Raw genomic sequence first — 22,285 nt, 5'->3', positions numbered from 1 at the left:
AGGTCAGACGTAGAACCTTAGCTTTACGTGCTCTTTTAGGCACGGAGGCCGAAAAACTACTTTCTAACGACTATCATCAGTGTCAATATTTGACCTAATTTGATAGATGATTTGATCTCGAAACTTGATCTTAACTCCGGGAAATTAATCAAGTAAGGAGGGCAACCCAGATAAAACCTATTACACGGCCTATTTCTTAAATATCTCGCTGTCGAAGTGCACAAATACATTTACTAACTCATAGTCTTCATTCGGGTTACATACGTTACTTATTTACAGATTTTTTGGCGGAGAATTTAACCCGAGATCTGAGCATGGTAGTTTTACACTACCGAAGAAGTCAGACAAAAGAAAGCCTAGCAGCTGGTGCAGCGGCGGTGGGCTCCTGGCGCGGCCGCTGGCAGGTCGCAGTGATCGCTCGGACGGCGATCGTATCGGTGCCGTGGTGCTTTCGTACATCTCAATATTCAGTACGCACGTAGCAACTAAGTGAAACTGTTCAACTAGTTTTCGCGTTATATCAGTCGCGTGAATTGTAAAGTAAATGTAATTTTATTTAATACGGAAGCCAGCTTTAATTTACTTTAAGCGAGAATTTTGATAGTTTGTGTACTTTCAAATGTGAAGTTAAATTTTCGGAAACTAGAGCACGTGTTTTTACTACTACATCGCCGATAAAAGTGTTTCAAAGGTACGTACCTATAACAGTGTGGCGATTTTCTACAACTCTCGACCAATTTAGTATGAAAGTCTGATCAGCGCCCCCTGGCGTGTTTCGTAAAACCTAGTAACTTTACGTTTTGAAGTGTTAAACGCTCTAATATTTACGTACTAATAAGCCAATAGCGGGCAAAATCAGGCTAGGCCGTTAGTAATTTGTTTTACAGATTGATAACTTAAAGTTTTAAAGATACTATAACGACTACATCTTATAAATCATCGTATAAATAAAAACGCAGTGAAGTCGTCGAAGACAAAACGTATTTTCAAACAATTAATAAATATATCTAGGCAAATTATAGCATAATAATTATTTCTGTTAAAATTGATGATAATTTATTTGAAGTCCCTGTTAAATAAATGCCCACGATCGTAGTTCCTGTTTGTAAAGACACAGCGATACTAAATTTCTGACCACCTATACGTCCTTCAACTTGTACCTCATGCCATCTCTATTCCTCTCACGTATGTTATTGAGACAGAGATACTATATGGGCGGCTGAAGACTCAGTGACGTTCCAACTTTTAGTCGCAACTTTAATCTGTAATCATTGTATCTCTATTTCTGAAATGTTTTTTACTAAAGTGTTATAACACTTTGTTTTAGCCAAAAAATATATCGTGAACGTTGGTAGAGTTTCGATAAGCAATGAAAGCACGCTATAAATGACATGACCACTCGGTAAATACCTCGGAATGTTCGGAGATAGGTACAAACGTTTGATTTTGATGCGTGTCATGCCTTAAGACATATACTGACATCGTACTATGTGTATATAATGTAAAACATCTCATATGCATATTAAAGAGCTATTAAACCGCATAAGACAATTGTATAAGCTGCTAAAAAGAAAATAATAAAATTACTCATAGAGATTCATATTATGTACGTAAATTACGACCTTATATCTGTATACTTAAGGAAGTGAAGTTGAAAATGATATAAATACGTGAAAAAATGTTTCAAATACACCGTGACAAATACCGACATTACCTTAAAAGAGAACAAGTCAAACACGCAAAGAAAAGCTTCAAAACTGCATATGTGACAAAATATTAATTATAAAAGTTACCATTTATGATTTTACCCCTAGTTAGGAACATAGAGTGAGAAATACTCGTATAGACTCATATGACGTTTAAATTGAACCTTATGTCTCAAATAATAAGATAGTTAAGCTACAAAGATTTTACAAGGACTGAAACTTTGTAAAATGTATTTATATACACGATACTTACACGTCGGTCTTAGAAACATACTCAAATTTGCAAAGAAAATGCTTTAGACGCAAGACTGAGGCACAAGATCAATAATCGTAAATATCCATCATTATAAATACAGCAATACTAATAATATTGTTATAAACTGACCCAAAATGTCATACAAATACAAATATCTATCGTATAAATTTTCCCGCAACAGCAAATATTTCCGATAACGTAACAGACACTACGTATAACGCGTAACGGCAATATTGGCCAGAGCCCGTGTCCCAGTACCCCAGTAAATAGGTCGGGCCAACGCCCGCCCGGTCGCGCTAGCAAGCACTACCACCAGCAAAATATTAATAAATATCATTGGACAACTCACACACGGTCATTTGATTCCAAACTAAGCAGAGCTTGTACTATGGTAACCAAATAACTGATAAACATACTTATATACATCTAAATACATACTTATATAGATACATTAACATCCTGGCTCAGAACAAATACTCGTGCTCATCACACAAAGATTTGTCCCGGGTAGGATTCGAACCCACCACACGCGGCGCTTTGGTGACCACTTTAACCACTGCACCAAACGTGCAGTTTATACATCACACAAACGTACTGAATATGTAGATACAATTTGAATACTCACTTTGGAACTTCAGGATCTCTTCGTACAGGTCGAAGGTCATCAGAGGTTCCTCCAGGTCACGGAGGAAGGTCTTGAGGAGCACGGCTGCAAGGTGCGGGTCGTTGCGGAAGCGGACCGGCTCGCCGCGGTTGCAAAGACGCTGCAACTCCTTGATCATCGCCATGTTAGCCGACCGACGGAAGATGCCCTCGGTCTCCAGAGCTGAAATCACAATACAACAAAATTGTAGAAAATTATATACGAACGAAATACCTGTTGGAACGGTGACCCGGATAACGAGAAACAATTAAAGCTTTACATTTTAAATTTTACATATCGGAAAATTATTTATTTGCAATTTTATAATTGGTAGTTAATAAAATTAGCTATAAAAAAAATATTAAGAGAAAAAAATTGTCTAAGATAAGTGTTTTCTAAGATGGCGCTTATAAGGTCGCGAATAGCCTAGCAAGATTAAAATATACTCTATGGGCGGGCACCAAGTACGTCATGCCGCCGCCGCAGTCGACAACTACTGTAACGCGCGGCCCACATCAATAACTGCTTAGAGAATAACCGAATTCAACGTTCAACTGAGTCCTAGGACTGCCAAAGTATTCAGATTTCACCTAAAAGTCATTTAATATGTTTACAACCATCTATCTTAACAATAAAAACCTCTCTAACACTGTACCTGAGAACATCTTTACACTTTTCTTACCTGCCAAGAATTTCGACCTTATTGTCATGACAATAAAGCTCACTGAACAAAAAGGTCAAAGGTGGCGTTTCTAAATTATAAAAAGAAAAAAGGTTTTATTCTCATCATTTGATAGGTTATATAATCTATACTCAATGATTATAGACCACTTGCTATGTATATAGGTATGTACAAGTGAGGAAAAGTCGAGCGCATCCGGGGCGGGGCGCTAGTATCGTTATGAAGCTTATAATTCTCAAGCGAGAGACCACGATTCCTCGTTCTTGATAGATACTCGTATGCGTAACTGATTCACAACACTATGTCAGTTCTATGAGCCCTGACTGAAAATGGCGAAGCGATCGATAATAGGGTACAATTCTTTATATGCAGAATTAAAACCAAAACTATTGCCGCATAACACTAGAAATCTTTTTAAGATTGAACAAATGACAAATATCTAGAGTAGTATTCCCTCTGAGGTTTAAGATGTGGCCAAAAAATTTAACAATTGGCAAAAAAAATTGTGACGCAGTAATGGCCGCCATGCACATTCTAATAAATACTCTAATGCCTACTGAAATCACACTTTTACAGCCTTAAATGTAAAGCAAACGACATAACAGATAAGATTGTGGCAGTCTCTCACCATATAAGGTGGCCAAAGACCACCAATGACTATCTATAATGGTTATCAGACTATCTACGCAGCATCTGTTACGTCATAGCATGCACTTACCATCAGGTTGAGAGAGGAACTCCACGCACTGGCGGACTAGTGGTGGTATGGAGCCCACCATATCCGCATTATTTTCCTTTATGAAGGCCAGTGACACCCCGAACTGCTGAGTCGGGGGAGGCGACAAGCTCGACGAGGCCTTCTCATTCACCGGAGGCTTCTCCTCGGGCTCTTGGCTCTGCTTCGCCGTCTCGGCGGCGCGTGGGTTCTTCGATAATAAAAGTTTGTCGAATCTAGAACGAAACCAAGACATTTTAATGGTTTTTAAAAGGTCTTTGTAGCAATTACAATTTAAAAACGCGGAAATTAGATGGGCACTGAGAGAGGAGCCCGATTACTGCGTAGTATATCCCTGCGCGCAAGCATCCCACGCAAACCACCCCTCTCGGCGTGTACGTGCACTCCCCGCAGAACGCAGTCAGACGCCGGGAGGATACGTCGCGCCGCTTCCGAAATTATTTTACTGAAAACTCGATTTTATCACTGAAAACTCATTCATTTCGCATTTATTTAGATTGTGCCATGTAATATAGAGGTTTATCGTTTAAGTACACTGCTTATTTCCTGTCTTAACACTTAAAACTAACCACGCCCCGACAGAGGCCAAATTAAATCCTGGCCAGCTGGTACCACGGGGGCAACGACCTAGGTGAGATGGTCTTTGTTCTTTACGTAGAGTTTGAAATAAAGAATAAGAAAAGTACAATATATTACGTAAAAAGGCTGCCATAAAGCTTTAAAGCGTCCTAGCGCTTAAGGAAGCGCAATGTTAGGGCTTAAGAGTAAGATAAGACCAAGTACATACGGTACCGCCATCTGTTACAGGTCCTAAGTCAAATGCTAAGACGTTATCACGTTAAGTTTTCTTTCTAAGAAGATCCAAGACCTCATTGACGTTCAATATATTTTTCTAAGCAAGTAATTCGTAAAAAGAATATTAGGTGTTTTAAAACTAAATAGATCGCAGTGCAGAATATACCTCAGATGAAACATCGCTTCGCAAATAGACCAATAATGGGGCGGAGCGCCGAACTTTATCTAGGCCAAATAAGGCGACCCATAAACTTAGAGTCAGGTAAAAACAATTCAAATATTTTTTCCAAACGTTTCGCAACGATCACTAGTGCCTCGCATACAAACTTACTAGGTTCTTAAGATCTGAGAAATCAGTTTAAGAAAATAGGAATTCCGCAAACGTAGCTTTAAAACCACGACTAAAGCATTCAAAGCAGCACCAGAGGATATGAGCAGCATGAGAGGCAGGTAGACAACCAACTTCTTAAGAAAAGACGACGCCATCTTACAGATCTAAGACAGTACAAAACAAAGAAACGAGAGAAATCTCTAAAGTACCAATAAGAAAGATTTGTAACCAAGCCTTCTGCTTACGCCTTACAATGTCAAAATAATGCTCCACTGGCATAAAAATATGAAAATTTAAATAAACTTTATATAGTGTTCGGACACCCTAAATAGACTGAAACAAAATATTGAAATCTCATTCAGTAGTACACATCTATAAGGATGTTATCCCACTAGCTCAAATCGATAGCAATTTACTGTACAATTCTACTGGTATACGCAAGGTAACGTACAATATCATTGATAGTATAAGCGATTGAATTACAACCTATACCCCCTATGGTGCTAGTATTAAACCACGGGAGCTTAGGCTATTTGCAGATAAATTTTCAACGTCCAATTTCTATAAATCTACGAGTAATTTTGCTCAATGTAATTGTATATTTTCTCTCCCGATAAATGTTGGATAGCAACTCTTAATGTGTATTTGATTAGTGTTTATAGACTAGTTTTAAATTACTAGCACCTTAAATTTAACATGTTGGTTTGTACCTCTCTGCTGAACCGTTCGTGCAAACAAGCTTCATGATAAGTAAGGATGGGAGTGTCAAAAAAAACAACTAAGAAATTTTTACACCTCTGCCTTCACCATAGGGTATAATAGGCGTGATATAATAAACATTCAAAAACGAAGAAAATATTGTTTATTTTGTTTGTAAATAATTTAAATACGCTAGTGTAAAGCGACCTCTATCTGACACACATTCAGTTGAATGGCGCTGCTACGCTGCTGTGGCCGGAGCGAGATGGAGCGATGGGAGTGAAAGGGATGGCAATACCACGTAGTCAAGGCTTTTCGCCTAGGTCCAGCTGAGTTCATTGAGATTTACGCTACTTTATCAATGGGTAGTAATTACATACGTACTTATCATCAAACCTTGTTTCCTTGGGGTAAGCAGACACAAACGTCACATGCTATGATACTTAACTTCTAATGCTGAGTTCATAGGCATACAAATTGCCGTGCAAACATATATCTATCTAATTTCGCTGGGTCATTTAGTTATTATATAAAACCATAGTTTTTCCGATGGTGGTACATAGACAAAAGTACGCCAAACTTCTGAAATCATCTTTTTAAAAATTATCTTACATCAAAAAATAATTATGTACAACCTCTATTTTAAAAAATTTATGACGTGTATTATACAACCAGCATCCAATATAGATTTTGCAGTTTCTACAAACTGGGTCAGAGTGCGTTGTCCGATTACTCGCAAGGGGTCAGGCCAATTGCACCAGAAATCCTGGAATTACTAACACACTCTCAACTCAATATTAATGGGATTCATTACAAAGGTAGTACAGATACTTGTTTTTAAGGGTTCCGTAGCCAAAGGGTAAAAATAGGACCTTATTACTGAGACTTCGCTGTTTGTTTGTCTGTCTGTTTGTCACTAAGGTGTATCTCATCAACCGTGATAGTAAGACAGTAGAAATTTTCACAGATAATGTATTTCTATTCTCTCTATAACAGCAAATACTAAAAAACAGAATAAGACAAATATTCAAGGTGGCTCCAGTACAAAAAGCGTTACTTTAATGAGGTTTTTATAAATAAAATTACGGAACCCTTCGTGTCCAACTCACACTTGGCTGGCTTCCTTTTTTTATCAGAAATATCGTCGGCAAGCATACTTTCTATCGTCTATTAACCTCTACAATAAAAACAAATGTTTTTTTTCTTGCTGGATTAATAGTTCGTTAAACTTTTATCTTAGAAACGGATGCTTTTGAAGCAAGGATGAGAAATATAGCCTGAAAACTTAATTGAGAGGCTTAGCATCCAAGATTTATCAAGATTAATAATAATTATGAGTTTGTCCAAATTAAAGAAGGTTAGAAGGTATACATGCCATCATCAGCCTGTTTAGGCCTATGGATCACTGATATTCTAAATTCTAGGTATTGTATTCCTTTTCCATCCATCCTAGATTTCTACTTAGTTGTTGGACTAGTCTAAAGGTGTGTCAGATCAAATCATTGTTCACTACTGCCTGCTGAAGCGATAACCGCGTATTTTTGCTGTTTTCCTGCTATCCACACCAAAGCAGTTTCCGCTAAACAACACTGGTTACCCAGATGGTACCGCAGTGATTATTACAACTAAATTCCGGTAAAGAATATCATTTACTTAGACAGTATCGCAGTACTATAGCGCAATCCTCTACAGTCGGTACTGTCGAGTTTAAAGAGTTTAATATTTATTACAGGTACCGCCAAAATAGTTCTTACGGAGCCCGGTAGAGGCGCTGATCAGATTTCAGTGGAAAATTTCTCGTTAGCTAGCCGGTTGTCGGTAGTCGATAATAGTAGAGAATTGAGGTACTGTCTATCTTCTGACAACATTGGTAGCAAACAGCATAAAGCTTAGATCTGAATAGATCTTAGGACAATTTTAAAGCGTCTAATTAAAACGGTAAACTGAAGTGAGGGCTGGCTATGTTTCGCTCACGCATCCGGAGAGATGAGTAAGGCTTGTGACAGACTGGACACCACACGATGGACATCGTTGTTGGCCGACCACGACGCAGGTGGCATGATGATACAAGGGCATTAGCGGGTCCATTGTGGACCTATGGCACATGACAGGACCGAAAGAGAGGAGGCCTTTGCCCAGGAGTGGGACACATTTTCGCTTCAAAAAATATTAAACGAAATTAAGCATTTGAAAATATTTATTGCAATAATATTTCCACAGTCCCTTAGCGACTGAAAATGTCTGTAACTGACTTAAACGACTGGTGAGTACGAGTACGAACACCCATCACTTCTATGATCAAATCCCTCGCTCCACTGTTTGTCTGTTTGCATTCAAAAACTACCGAACGAATATCCCAGCGAGTTTTACTAACAAGAAGTGCAATATTTGAATAACGTAACCAAAAATGCAAAGTTTTGAATTCGTTAGAAAGTTACATGTGAAAAATAAACAGTGTACATTTCCAACGGAACGGGAACTTTACCTAAATATCATTATCTATAATTATGAGTCTGCATTGCCCCACTACTGCCCAGTAGTAAGACAATGCAGAGAATGCAATAGGCTCCCCCGAAGCTCTCCACTACAAACGATCAAGTAGTTATAGCTTAAATAGTTTAAGAATAATATTTACGAAAGATTCATTGTAGTGTTTTGTGAACATGTTAAAATAGTAAGTGTTCATTTTGTTGAAAGAGTACTTATTATTAAAAGAACACATCTCCTGTAACAAATATATGTGACATGAGCCCTTTTCGAATTTGCAATATGCACTGACCTATTTATTTACAAAGGTTACTACTACAAGTTTCCAGATTCGCTTTTCGTGTTCATAAAGTCGAGTTTCGAGAGAGACTGATGAATTATGAACTCCTATTGAAAAACTTAGGGATTTCTATTAAAGTCTTGTCTAGTTAAGTGACATCAACCTAGAGAAGAGAGCGTAGCCATAACGATATCCAACTACTTTAAGAAATTGAAATAAACATTACAGCCTTACTGCCCTACTCCTAGACAAAGGTCTCCTCCTTGAATGAGAGGATTAGACCTTGAGTTCACCACGCTGGTCAAGTGTTGGCTAGGCACTCGCATGAACTCGAGAAATGTGTTAAACAAAAGTCTATTAAACAGTTTGAAAAGAGCTTAACTCTATTCTAATACAATATATACATATCGCTCCATAACATTTCGTGTTAAATTGACAAGAGCCCAAAAATTACGATTACATTACGATAGCTAGATAGCAAAACAAATTCGAGTAATAGTAGTTATCAGTTTAAATTACTATGGACCGAAATTACATCTCGATCGTAACCGAAGCTCGTTCGACTTATACTCGACGTAACAAATACTATAAAAGTGCAATTGTTTCTTTGATTATTTGCAACTTTGGTTGTCAACCTATTTATTTATTATCTGATTAATTAACTCAACGCATAGTTAGATGTACACCAAGTGTCACGGTTGTCAACGCCGCCCGAAGGATTTTGACTAAAGACTATAATCTTGGTTGACAACCACCTGACCGACCATTCACGTGCCTGCCGAAGCACGGAGGCGCTCAGTTCTTACATTGCTACGCGGGCACTAATCTATAGAATGTCCGCGCTAAGATTGCTTTACTTACTGATCGTTTACCGACCGATGAGCGCCTCAAGCCATGAGCTATTTATTATTTCAAGCTATAACTCAGAAGTTCGAGCGTTAGAGTTTGCAGTCACAGATCACGGAATCAGAGAAGACACTATTTTCAACTACAGGTCTAATGTTCTCAAATGCAGCCAGGGGATGGGAAACTTGCCCGGAATTAAACTATAGGTTGGCACTCAATATATAAGTGGAATTGAAATGACGAAAACGTCTATCTTTGGATATAACAGACTTAAAGTAATTAAAAAGTCGCACTACTGAAAGGATTCCCACAAGAAGATCAAAGAATATGTTGATCACCAAAGTCCAGAGCAGAGACTAATACATTAGGTACACTAGCACGGAGGTAGACCCCTTTTATAAACGACAGAAGACAGATACTTCTAAGTTCAGAACCTCCTCATTCTGTAAATATTTCGTATTTTATTGTTATTCACCAGCGTCAGATAGTACTTATCCAATAAGCAAGGTCTTTGCAACTCAAAACAACGCGCTTTCGGAATCATATTATTATGCTTTCAACTAATACATACAATAATATATTAACCATCAAAGTTTTCACCAGATATTTAAATATATTAAAATGTGACGTGAAAACAAACATATTCGTAATAAAATCAAGGTAGGGGTAACGTAAAGAGATAACGTTTAAGCTTTATTGAACCAATCAAATAATTATAACAAAATTGTGAAACTATATGTTTTCGCAATTATATTATATTTGATGAAGCGTGTTTTGTGAAAGGCAGTTATGGTAGCTGGTGGTTGCGGGATGGTGAGTTGCGAGTACGTACGAGTGTGTGCACGTAAAATTGCGTGTACTTCTGAGAACGTGTTTTTTTTCTTGTGCTCTTATTTACTTGCATATTACTTGCACTTAAGAATGCGTGCGTATTCGTATGCGTGCACGTTCTAATGCGCGCACCCACTAGTAGCAATATATAAAGTTTTAAACATAACAATTTTAAAAGTTAAATAAAGTTCGATAACGAGTCGTATTTGCTTATAACGTTTAGAAACGATAGGTTTTTGTTTCTGGATATAAATTATCTCAAATATTGTAATAGTACAAATAACAAGTCTAAAACTAATGTCGAACTAGCCTATTCTTAAATATTAAACAAATATACAAAATATTAGTGGTATTAAAACATGCTTAGCCGAATGTACTCTTTAATATACATATTACTATATAAACATATAAAGATATCATTTTATACATAATAGATATATACAAGCATTAACTAATTCTCAATTAAGCAAGGAATACGTTAGTCAAAATTTATACGAAAATACGAGTATCATGTAGTTTCAGGAAAACTGCAAGTTACTAACAAACTATGGATGTTTGGAGAATATTTCAAATGTTAACAAACAATTACCTCGATCAAAACTTTGTAGTAACTTGTAATTTTCTAAAATATAATACCGTCTATAATCACCTAACAACTTTACCTAACCGATCTATTACTTTGTAAGCTATCACACAATGTTTAAACTACCATAAGAAGCAATTTAAATACATTTATCGTTAACAGGGCTGATTTGACATCCCGTTGGAAAAGCGGCCACCCATCCATAGGCAGACCGAAATAACGGCTACTTTCTGATAGACTACCAGTGTAAGTGCAACTAGATTAAAGTCTTAGAGATATTGGGAATAATGCACGGACTCTACAACAATTATTAAGAAAACATTCAACGTGCCTAAACAAACGTATAAATATATTTATTGTTATTAGGACTGACTGGCAAGCAGAGCAGCTGATTCAACTACCAGCGGTCACCCATCTATCGGTATACCGGGATAAAAGGCTACTCAAGGATTGGCTACCAACAGGTAAGTGCAATTAGAGATAAGTTTTAAAGACATTGGGAATACTACTCAAAATCTATGCAACAATTATAAAAAACTTTAAACCTGCCCCTACAGAAGCCCAATTTAAATGTATTTGTTGTTGTTAGGGCTGATTTAAAGTGCCGGCGTCCGACGGAATCGCGAAGGATCCAAATACTATCAAGCGGCCACCCATCCATCGCCATACCGAGATAAAAGCTACTCACAGATCACCTATCAAGAGGTCAGTGCAATTAGATTTAAGTCTAAAAGCCATTAGTAATAATACACGAACTCGAATGTTTACTAAATAAAGTGCGCATAAGTTTGTATCACGTATTCCCTTATGAGCGTTGAATAAAGCTTATTTAACATCAATTTGTTTTCTTTTATATTTCTAACCCTTATTTTGAGAGATATAGTGAGAAAGCCGCTATAAATATGTTAATATCGTTTTCAATAAATTACAAGTAATTTTTAAAATCTTTAACTAGTCACACTTTATTTTCATTTAACAAACGAAAACGATAAACTTTAACATACACACACAAAAAGAATTGGTTTTCCACGGGAGCAGACAAAAACTAAAAAAAGCTACTTGCTCAGATCCTGGAGGTAGGCAGAGACTAAAGAACATAACTTTCTAAGATCCCGACTAACTTCTTTTACATTAAATAAAATACAAAATTTTCAGCAGTGTGTAAAGAGACTAACAATAATTACGTCAATTTTCTACATTAAGCCTAACCTTCGTAGCTGTTTATAGGAAAAGGGTCAGTTACGTAGCTGAATTATTGAACATTTGGAAGATTGACGCAAATTATTTTAAAATGGTATCTGTGCCGTGGAAGCCGTGACCGAATTAGAACACTGCAATCGATGAATGACGTAAAATAATCGAATGACTTGTGATTAGAGCCTTTGGGGACTACCGAAATATGATAGACTCGATTTGACAAGACTGCTGTGTGAAAAAATCAAATCATTTATTCATTTAGGTCAAATGCTGACACTTATGATAGTCAATGATAAAGAGAGTGAATTTACCGCCAGTTCGGAAGGTAGGGCGAATGACAAGAGCTGGCAAGAAACTGTGAAGCAAGAATGGGCAAGCATCATCATCAGCCTAGCCTTTCTTCTAACTATGTTGAAGTCGGCTTCCAGTCTCACCGGATGCAGAAGCTTTATTCTTATGAATACCTACAAGCCTAGAAAGTTACCTATTAGTAGACAACAACCGGGAACGATATTTTACATATCCTCTGAAGCACGAAGACGCTCCGTGCAAAGACAACCATGCAAACATCTATAAAATGACCGCGAAAAGAGTTGCTTATCCATCGTTAACCGACTGGCAAACGCAACTTACTATGAGTATCTCAGCCAGAAACTAGACCTTATTCTATCCACAACCGAAGATGATCAAGTTTCAAACTGCTATCAATCAACACCTATTTCAATCGAACAGTATTAATAGATAACGATGTTGAATGGACGTAACGCATTCGTAACACGAGAATGAAATTACAAGCATTCATGCACGGCGGATACGACCTGTGGGAACTGGCTTACAGTAATAGCGTAATTATATCATTTTAGCCGTTAGGGGTCGATTTAATACTAATAATTTACTACATTTCTGTAGTAAAGTACAAATCTTACTACGTTTAAGTCGCCATGGAGATGTATCCCATTTATAAGATAATAAAGAAGAAATTCAAAGATAGAGGGTAAACGACTGATATTATCAGTAACGTACGAATGTTTATACGTATACGTTAAGTTGAAATACGTATACGTATTCATAAACGTACGTACTTAACTATAATTCCCGGTTACGGCTGCTTCCTGTTGCTGCGCTTCTGAATGAAAGTTTTGACCACTGAGAGCAATCAGTCATAAACAGTTCCTGATTAACGACTAAGCTTTAACTAGAACGCCTCTACGTGCACGCTTAGCTCAGCTTTAAGGCTCCCTATATAAAGACGAGAACCGATGCTTTCTCTACTGATCTTTTAGATTAGCGAACCCTAACAATGCCTATGAAATTGATTAGAGCCTTCGATCAAAACTAAGAATGACTTCAATTCAAACACACGAATCTTATTTTTCTCAACTACCTATCCAAGGACCATGCTATTGCTTTCCTCATTGATCGTTTTCAACAGTAAGTCTACTATGTATCTTAATGAACTCCTAATGATCAAAACTTAGTAAGTATACTGTATATTATTATTATTAACTCCTACTAGTCAAGAGCTAAGAACGGCTTTCTAACGAACACGCATACCTCAACTCTAGTGCTATCTATCTTGTGACCTGACCGTATCTATCTTCACGGACTGCCTCAACCAGTGAGTCCAATGCCTAGGTAGCCCTCACGGTCAAGAACAAACAACGACTACTCTACCTACATTCAAGCCTTAACTATACTACTATCCAACCCAGAACCGATCGGTAGACGCTACTCGCACAAACACCTAATTAAGAACTTAGAAAACTTTACGTAGACGCGATGGCTCTATTGCTATTTATCCAATGTCTGTACATATGTTCCTCGCCGATCATTATCACCAGTGAACCCGAAAGCATATTATTATAGAACAACTATCTTACGAACGCACAAACTTTAACTCCGCAACTATTCATCTAAGGACCGTATCCGTTGCTTTCTTCACTAATCAACTCAATGTATATCAAAACTAAAACCAAACCTTACGTACACGCGAACCGAAACTCTAAGGCTACCTATCTTTTACCGTGCCGTTGCTATCCTCACTGTTCGTTTAGACTAATTAGCTCCCCTTGCTATGAAGTACTGTGAACAAGTAAAAAGAGAAGACTAACGTACCCGTTTGAGCCGAACAACTACGTAAATATTAAATGCTTTCTCAAAAACCGCATTTGAATAAGGTAGTTGCCTACTAGTCAAATCAACTACTCTTTATGAAATGTCAAAAACACATTTTAGTATAGAAATATGACGTAGTGACGTCACTATACACATATTTTCGTTGGTATCAAATGAGTGTCTAATAAAATGTTTCAGTCTGTTATAATTATAATTTCAACATTATTTACGCAAAAAGCTATATAGTCTGATGATTTTAGATGAACCTTTTACGAGTACGATTTTAATAATTTTTCGTTAACCCAGTCAACTACCCAATTGCTCACAAATCACTTTCGATCAGTAAACGTAACTGTAAACCACTTCTAATTAAGAACAAGACTTTATAAGCAACACCTATCTAAAGACCGAAGGTATATTTCCCGCTATTCTTTTACCGGCGATAAGAAAATAAAATAATAGAATTAAGAAATATTATCTCCGCTCTATTAAATGGCACAACCTTGAGCAGTGTATTGCCCGGCGTTGACGTACACAATATATCACGTATCCGTAACAAACAATATACTTAAAACTATCTCTAAGTCTTGTGACCTATTAACGATTAATATTAATTTTCACTACTGAAAATCTACAACTTAAAGAATTTTTTTATAAGATGTTATTTCATCTCTACTGTTATTCCAATTTCCAGCGTAAAACTACTGGGAAAATAGACAAGGCCAGAAAAAATTATTTCGCAAAAAAACATCGTGCTTATTTTCGGTATAAAGTGCTAAACGAAACTAAGACGTGTGTGACATAAGACTGTGTGTGTATAAACGATACACCTGGCTCGAAACGTGTTGTCACCCACCTAAAAGTTCCACGTGGTATCGTCACCCATCTGTATTTTACACTTAGTAACGTTACTTAACTTCCGCGTTCAACTAAATCAGTTACATGGACTTCATAATATATTTACAGATCTTTATAAGCAGACAAATATTAATCATTGATTTATGAATTAAAAACGACACCTGTTAATTCACTCGGATTTAATTAATCTTAAATGCAATATGTTTTTTCTCACCAGTCATTCTGTATACCTTTTAGTAAGTTTTCACCATTTTAATGTAATTCGCAAACGGGATTTATGAATAAAATGAGCGTAAGGTTTTATTGAAAATACATTTAACGTTGGCAATTTTGGCATTAATGTGAAAGTTGTAATTGGCAGGGCGAATGTTGAGTGAATTTATTTTCCGATATACTGTTTCCTTGTAAGCTATTAGCGTCGTATTTATCGGGTACTAATTAGATAGCAGGAACTATCACACGTGCCGAATAAATATAACATCTTACAGCGCTTAACTGTCGACTAAAATAGCACCACATGGCACTTATCAGTATGTATGTAAGAGTGATCTGATATTTAACCCATCGCAGTCTATAATTGGAATCAGAATCGCGACACATGTCACTTATTAATATATTACAAAACGAACCTTTTCCAGTATCGAGAAGGCTTAGATACACGTGCAAAATGAAATACATATTTTTGTCTTAAGTGCTCGAGTTTTCCCGTCTTTTAGTAAATAAGCTACAACATCAGTAATTCACAACTTGCAAGAGTTGTTGAACTATTGGTTTCCTTAATAATCGAGATGCGGTTAATCTTCAACGCCTGCAACAACAGCTTCTTAGTACTTGTACTTGAGTTTGGTTTAATCGCGCTTTCAAAGATTATAACAGAGTTTAGCCAGCGGGATAATAAACTTTTATAAAACTCTTCCGTTACTCAGTTCGTGACTGACTGACCGACTAATGGACACAGCGATAACTACTGGGCATAGCAAGTTGGAATTTGGTATGAAGATTCCTTAAGAAGTGTGACCGAACAGTAAGAGAGATTTTTTTAAACAAAACCCCCATGGAGGTAAAAAGGGGAAACAATTTTACATGAAAAATCAGGAATAAAAATGTAGGATGATGCATAGAGAAGCACTAAGAGAGGATTTTTGGGAATTCCCCTTGAGGGAGTAAAAAAGGGGAAAAACAATTTTACATGAAAAATCAGGAATAAAAATGTTGTATAAACGGGAAAACTAAGTCAACGCGGAAATTGTCTTGGGCGGCCTCTAGAATCTTATAACATAAATGCAATCGTGTGCCTGTTATGCGTTTACGAATAAGCTATATATTCAATAAAGACAGTTGAAGACCGGGAATAACAAAACTAGGTTTTTATTCAATCAACCCTTCAGCGTGTAAAATAGGAAGCGGCAATTGGGACGCGTGCAGCGCCTCGCGCGTCACCTCGTTAATAATATTCTGCCTAGCCTCTGAATAATACCTACACATAGCAACGAACACATGGCCCTTACAGTATGCAAATCAGTACTACAAGTAGTAAACACGTGTAGGAAACCGCGATACTATTTTTTTAAAAGACACTAGGTGACCCCGCAAACTTCGTATCGCTTAATAACCGATTTATTAAAAATAAATACTATTGTTTTTCTCAGTAAAAACCAACCCCGAACTTCAAGAAAAATCATAAAAAAATTAGAGAAATCGTTCCATTCACGCATGATGGTGTGACCAAGGGAAATAGGGATTCATTTTTAGATACATAGATTGATTATTTCTTACACTTTGATTTTGTAACGGTTAAGACCGGCGAACTGATAACACGGATATCAGTAAGAAAATCACTCAAAGCTGGCCAACACTTGCGTGGGTGACCGGTCAGTAGGAAACGCGACCAACTAAAGATGGGTGTTCTTACCAAGAACTATAACACCTCTTAGTCAGCCGCCGGTAAGTTTTATACGCAACAAACTAGAGATGCACGGCATTTTTATAAATGACAAATGACACGATAATAAATCGGAGGTAATTAAGAAAACTTAAGAAATTACTCATTTAGAAATTAAGGAATGGCCTGAGAGAAATGGCTTAGAAAGTTTTGAGCAACTTTTAACACTAGGATAGCCACTGACCGCACGCAACGAGCACAAAAGATGTCATTGTACAGTCGTACAGTTCAATTATTAAGAGGTTTAAACGACATCCGTACACGGTCTAATGACAACTGACCACACGAAAGTAGCACACAATGTGGATACTAAGGCAAAGAAATTATGCACACATTTGAAATCACAGCACTCACGAAAATCATTTTAGAAACGACGTGAAAAATAAGAAGCTTATTTAAGCCTGAAACCTTGAACCTACAGTTCAGACTGGCTAATTAGCGGTTAGAAAACTTTACTCACACACACCGAAAAAATAATTTAATTTCTTTAAGATTTTATCAGATTAGAAAAAAATTTGTCACTTCGAAAGCCGCGGGAACTTTGATTCGAATCCTAAACCCCCTACATCAATGGGCCAACTAAAAATTCACTGATAGATTTTTCCACACAAACACCATTGAAACAATTTTCACCTGAATTTATCACACAATTTCGTACGAATTGAAATTCAATCGAGCGAAGTAGCTTTTGTGTTATTTTATATATTATTCAATTTACGAAAAAAAAATACATACGGTTCGAAGTAACAACAATTACAAAATTTGAACATGTTTATATTTGTCGCACTACACACGGATCACAGGAGATCCTCCCTGCGTGGAGGTTCACAATCGTCTTAGAATCGAAGGCTGCGTTACCTCAAGTCATTGTTCCAATTAAATTTCTTAGCATTCAATTTATAAACTTCGATTAAAAGCTGGAGCAATTCCACGAAATACGTTAAGATGCAAGCGCGAACTTTTGACTTAGTTTTTACTAATTGTTATCGAAGGACATTTTTACGCGCCGGCCGGCAAAGTTAAGAAGCGGCCTTAAAACTTGTTGCTGTGCCGAAATTGTGTGATTTTTATTTGTATCAAATACGTACTGTTCGACGATACCACAGCAGGAGACCCAAGAAAACATCTTGACTTCGAAAAAAAATATCTCGCCGATGCAAGATGTCTCTCGAAGACGATTGTCTCGAAGAACTGCTGGTGTTTAAGTGACTTGTGCATCAACCCCGCAGTACTATTCTCATGGCTGCAGCCCCCGCCCTCGCACATTCATATTAAGGGCCGGTACACAGGTGCGACTAATCGCAAACCTAGTATTTATTATATTTTTTTGAACTGATTTTTTTCCTCTCTTGTATAGATTTCTCATTTTACGTGTTTTAATATCGATTACATACGTTATCACGACACAACCGACCTATGTTAGAAGGGTTTTGGTGACTTGGTGAAGTCGATATATACAACCCAGGAGAGTTTATTGGCAAATTCGAAAAAAATATAAAATATAAAGCTATCTTAGCAACAGTTACATGATAGTTCCCAATAAACTGATATCGCGCCCTAGTTGTTTAACTGAATAAGACTAAAACTATGGACTTTAAACCTCTATGTTACACAATAGCTTACAGTAATGTAAATGATGCATAATCGAACTTAATATCTATAATTTGGAAGCGGCACAATGAAGAGATACAAAGCTAATTCCTGAACGATGCTCGCAATAATCTCGTTTACAGAACAATAATTTACAAACATCAACAAATTGAAATGTAAGGGACTCAATTTGAATCATTTTGACATTAATATGCAACGCGCGCGAGCCACGACAATAGTGGGACGAACACATGGCTGCGAAAATCTGTGTTCATGTATAATCGACCTTTTATCACATGTAACGACATAGTGCATCGGCAAGCGTGCGTTGTGTTTTCTTCCAGTTTCTTGTTTATAATTACGAGCTAAGACTTTCTGTGTTAATAATGACATTTTAATCCGCGATGCACCGCATCTTACCGGTGCAAGCCCTGCGGCAATATTTTCAAGTGCAAATGTTTTCTTTACGTTTTGTTTTCAAGAGCAATTTCTTAGAACAAATTGTCTTTTCTTTTCTGACTGTTCATTATGTTTAAGTACACAAATGAATTAATAATCAAACGTTTTGAAGTTTCACAGCTAGAAATCGGCAACGCATCGCAAGCTAGATTTTTCGCATTATTGCTATAGATTACGCACAGTCCTTATAAATATACGATTAACAAACAAATCGCACATTATTAGTTTCTTGTAATGAGTACCAAACTGACTCATTCATGTATCGGTTATACACAAAAATAAATATTAAGAATAACAGTAATCTAATTAAGTAACATTTTTTTGCTGAAATGGTTAATTCAAAATATAAAGTTTCCCTTGATTATTACGCTAATAACAACACAAGCAAAGTGAACAAATATACTCACTCAAGCACAGCATCAGGTATACAAAGTTTGTCCAGATTTAGATACTGCTGCAACTCGTGTAGATAATTGACATACATCATTTTTCTGCCGAATTTCACACTGATGGCCGGTTTTAACATCTGCCAGACGATTCGTATGAAATTCGTCGGATGCACCAAATATAAAGCTTTTAAGTTCTTTTTGTATTTTCTATCGAATGCTTTGTATGCCTTCCAGAGCCACGAGAGCGGCGGCTTGTTCTTGCTGGTGAGGCCGCAGTGGAAGTACACCACGCTGTAGTCTTGCTCCACGTACTTGTCCAGTGTGAACATTAGGTACCTGGAATCAATTAAGTGCCAGTTTCAATAATGAACCTCACCGCAGATCGCTCGAGTAAACCGCTTTACGCAAGCAATCTATTAAAACAAATCTACCGCCGACAAAATAGTCACGACGCGTCGTTGAATGCAAATGATACCACATACAAATCAATATCACCAGTCATTCGATACCGCGAACGGAAATATTTTTCTTCAGAATCTGTAAGTTCTGTAAAACTTGTATTTCACTTCATAGTAAGTTCACAATCCTTACAGGGAAATAGGAGGCATCGTATTTCTCTAAACATAGCTCCTTGACATTCTATACCAGGAAACGTAAAGTGGAGTACCTAAGTAATTTGTCTGGGTGTAAGTCCTTGCTGGGTGGCAACCTGCATGCTGACACGACGATGATGCGGCGCCCGACCTCGTCGTCGCCGACCACCTCGACCAGCCCGGTGCCGTTCAGCTCCGAGAACGAGTCGTCCAGAGATGACGCTATCTGGATAGAAGGAGAAACATCCTATATTGTTAGATGATCAAACCACTTGATCATTCTATGGCGACCGTACTGACATTTTGGCTCTTTAAAAATGGCGCCTATTAGGGGAGTGCTTTTTATTGGCGTATTTGGAAGTAGATAGGGGGGTCGCCTATTATATTTGTAGCAAACGAACTTTTCAATGATCTCACGAGTGAAAACTCTTGCTCTACATCACAACTCATCAACAAACATCTAATTGATCGGTGCACCCCCGTGGCACCCCTTATTTATTATGGACGCTTACGCGTGGACGAAAGGGTTTTAATATTTTTGTCAGATGAAAAGATTCGCGAATGGATGCTCCTTTAATAACGTTGATCCGAGTTGACGCAAATCTCCCTCGTGGAGATGACTCATGTGGCACACTTATGTAAATGTCGACAGATGTTGGGGTTAGAACTATGTACGAGAACGGATCAAAAACTGGAACACATAGGGTCAGTTTGGCCAATATTTTAAGCGTTATTCGATTCATTATTATGGTTAATTCCGGTCAGGCAACGAGCTATTGAAACGGTCGCCGTTTAAATGTATTCAACATTAAAAAGAATTGAAATTCTCTCTGTGTAAAATAAAGGGCAACAAAGCGAAATAACGGCCGAAATTGTAATGATAATGTTTCACCTTTCGTTTTAAGGGTTGGAGCAAATCTTGTTTTCTGCATAGCTATTAGGAGTAAGTTAAAGGCAGCTGCTGTTAGCGATTGGGAAGCAATGACTTTAGCAACGTCTTGATCCGCGAATCCACAGGTGGATTTCAACTGAGAGAAATATCTGCGTGCAACGCGGAACTATGATACTAGACTAGATGAAACTAATATTTATCTAAAAGAAAGCATGGGACTGTGCAAGGTGTCACAAGACAAAATAAACAGTGTGTGGCATCGCTCTATATTATGTTAGATAAAAAATACTATGACGATTTGAAATACTTGTAAAGGGTTTGTGAAATGAGGGATATTCTGAATATGAGTATGATGATGAGAGTATCGAAATAGTCGGTGAAATAAACATCATTATAAAAATGCTTATTTTGACCCAAAGGTTTGTTTTTTTAACCCAGTAACAGATCTGAGTTTCAGCTTTGAAATATGATTTAAAGGCCGAACTGAATTGTTACTCAACTTTAAGTTAAAGTCTCAACATTTTGAGTGGTTATTGGTAAAAAGAGAGCCGCAATTTTTAGAATGAGAATACACCAAATATTTTTGTCGGGATTGTAGCTTTCTCTGTCAACATCAGGGGAAGGCCACTATAAGCAACCGCACCCTATCTAAGTAGATAGTGGATTATTTTAAATAACAAGAATTGGCCATCTAACACCAGCATGATCCTTAGGCCATTTAATACAACAAGTTTGACTGAAAATAATGCTAATGTAAAACGAATTTCAAATGTCTAGAAGTCGCGAGTGCGCTTCTAACATTATATTAATGAAGCCAACAGATAATGACGGTGCTTTCAGTAAGCCGTCACGGATACATCTATAATAACCCTCCGTATGTCCGTATGTCGTGGACTTCATATTTTATTCAACAATGAAATTCAATGTAACTGTCAAGAAATTATGGTAAATTATGTGCAACAGGTCAAGAGAACTAATAGTACTTTAGTGGGTCAAGTTTATTTTAGCACTTTTCTTTGAAGGACTGTTTTGATGGTTTTTTTTATACTATGTGCTCATATAGTAAAGCCGTCACGACTGCAGTGGTTCAGCGGTGGTGTATGAAGGGTTGAGCTCCTGTCTTTGATATGTAGCGGACAGTAACGGCAGCAAGCTTTTCGTGCTTCGACGCTGCTCTTGCGCAGCTGTCATTCAGAGTTGCCATATTATGCAACTACCGTCAATCAACAACCGAAACACTAAATACATATTATGTAAAAAAAACTAAGTATTTAAGTTTTTCGCAAAAACAAAATTCTCAGCAAGAAATATTCAAGTTCAAATAAGTCAAGGGAAAAATCTGAAATCTATTAATTTCCCTACATGAGCAACATTA

General features: G+C 37.2%; 1 protein-coding gene across 1 annotated transcript in view; it reads right to left on the bottom strand.

Moving 5' to 3' along the window:
• LOC142986794 (rho GTPase-activating protein 1-like) overlaps positions 1-22,285 on the bottom strand; it is an 87,393-nt gene that overhangs the window by 8,252 nt on the left and 56,856 nt on the right. Inside the window, exons 4-7 of the mRNA XM_076135498.1 lie at positions 20,093-20,244; positions 19,444-19,761; positions 4,006-4,238; positions 2,588-2,788 (exon numbers count right to left, since the gene is read on the bottom strand). Coding sequence (XP_075991613.1) covers positions 2,588-2,788; positions 4,006-4,238; positions 19,444-19,761; positions 20,093-20,244 — 904 coding nt within the window. The remainder of the gene's footprint in view (positions 1-2,587; positions 2,789-4,005; positions 4,239-19,443; positions 19,762-20,092; positions 20,245-22,285) is intronic.

Source organism: Anticarsia gemmatalis, chromosome Z (assembly GCF_050436995.1).
Source record: "Anticarsia gemmatalis isolate Benzon Research Colony breed Stoneville strain chromosome Z, ilAntGemm2 primary, whole genome shotgun sequence".
Classification (NCBI taxonomy): domain Eukaryota; kingdom Metazoa; phylum Arthropoda; class Insecta; order Lepidoptera; family Erebidae; genus Anticarsia; species Anticarsia gemmatalis.
The sequence above is the reverse complement of the archived record's forward strand: the minus strand, read 5'-3'. Positions and strand labels throughout refer to the sequence as shown.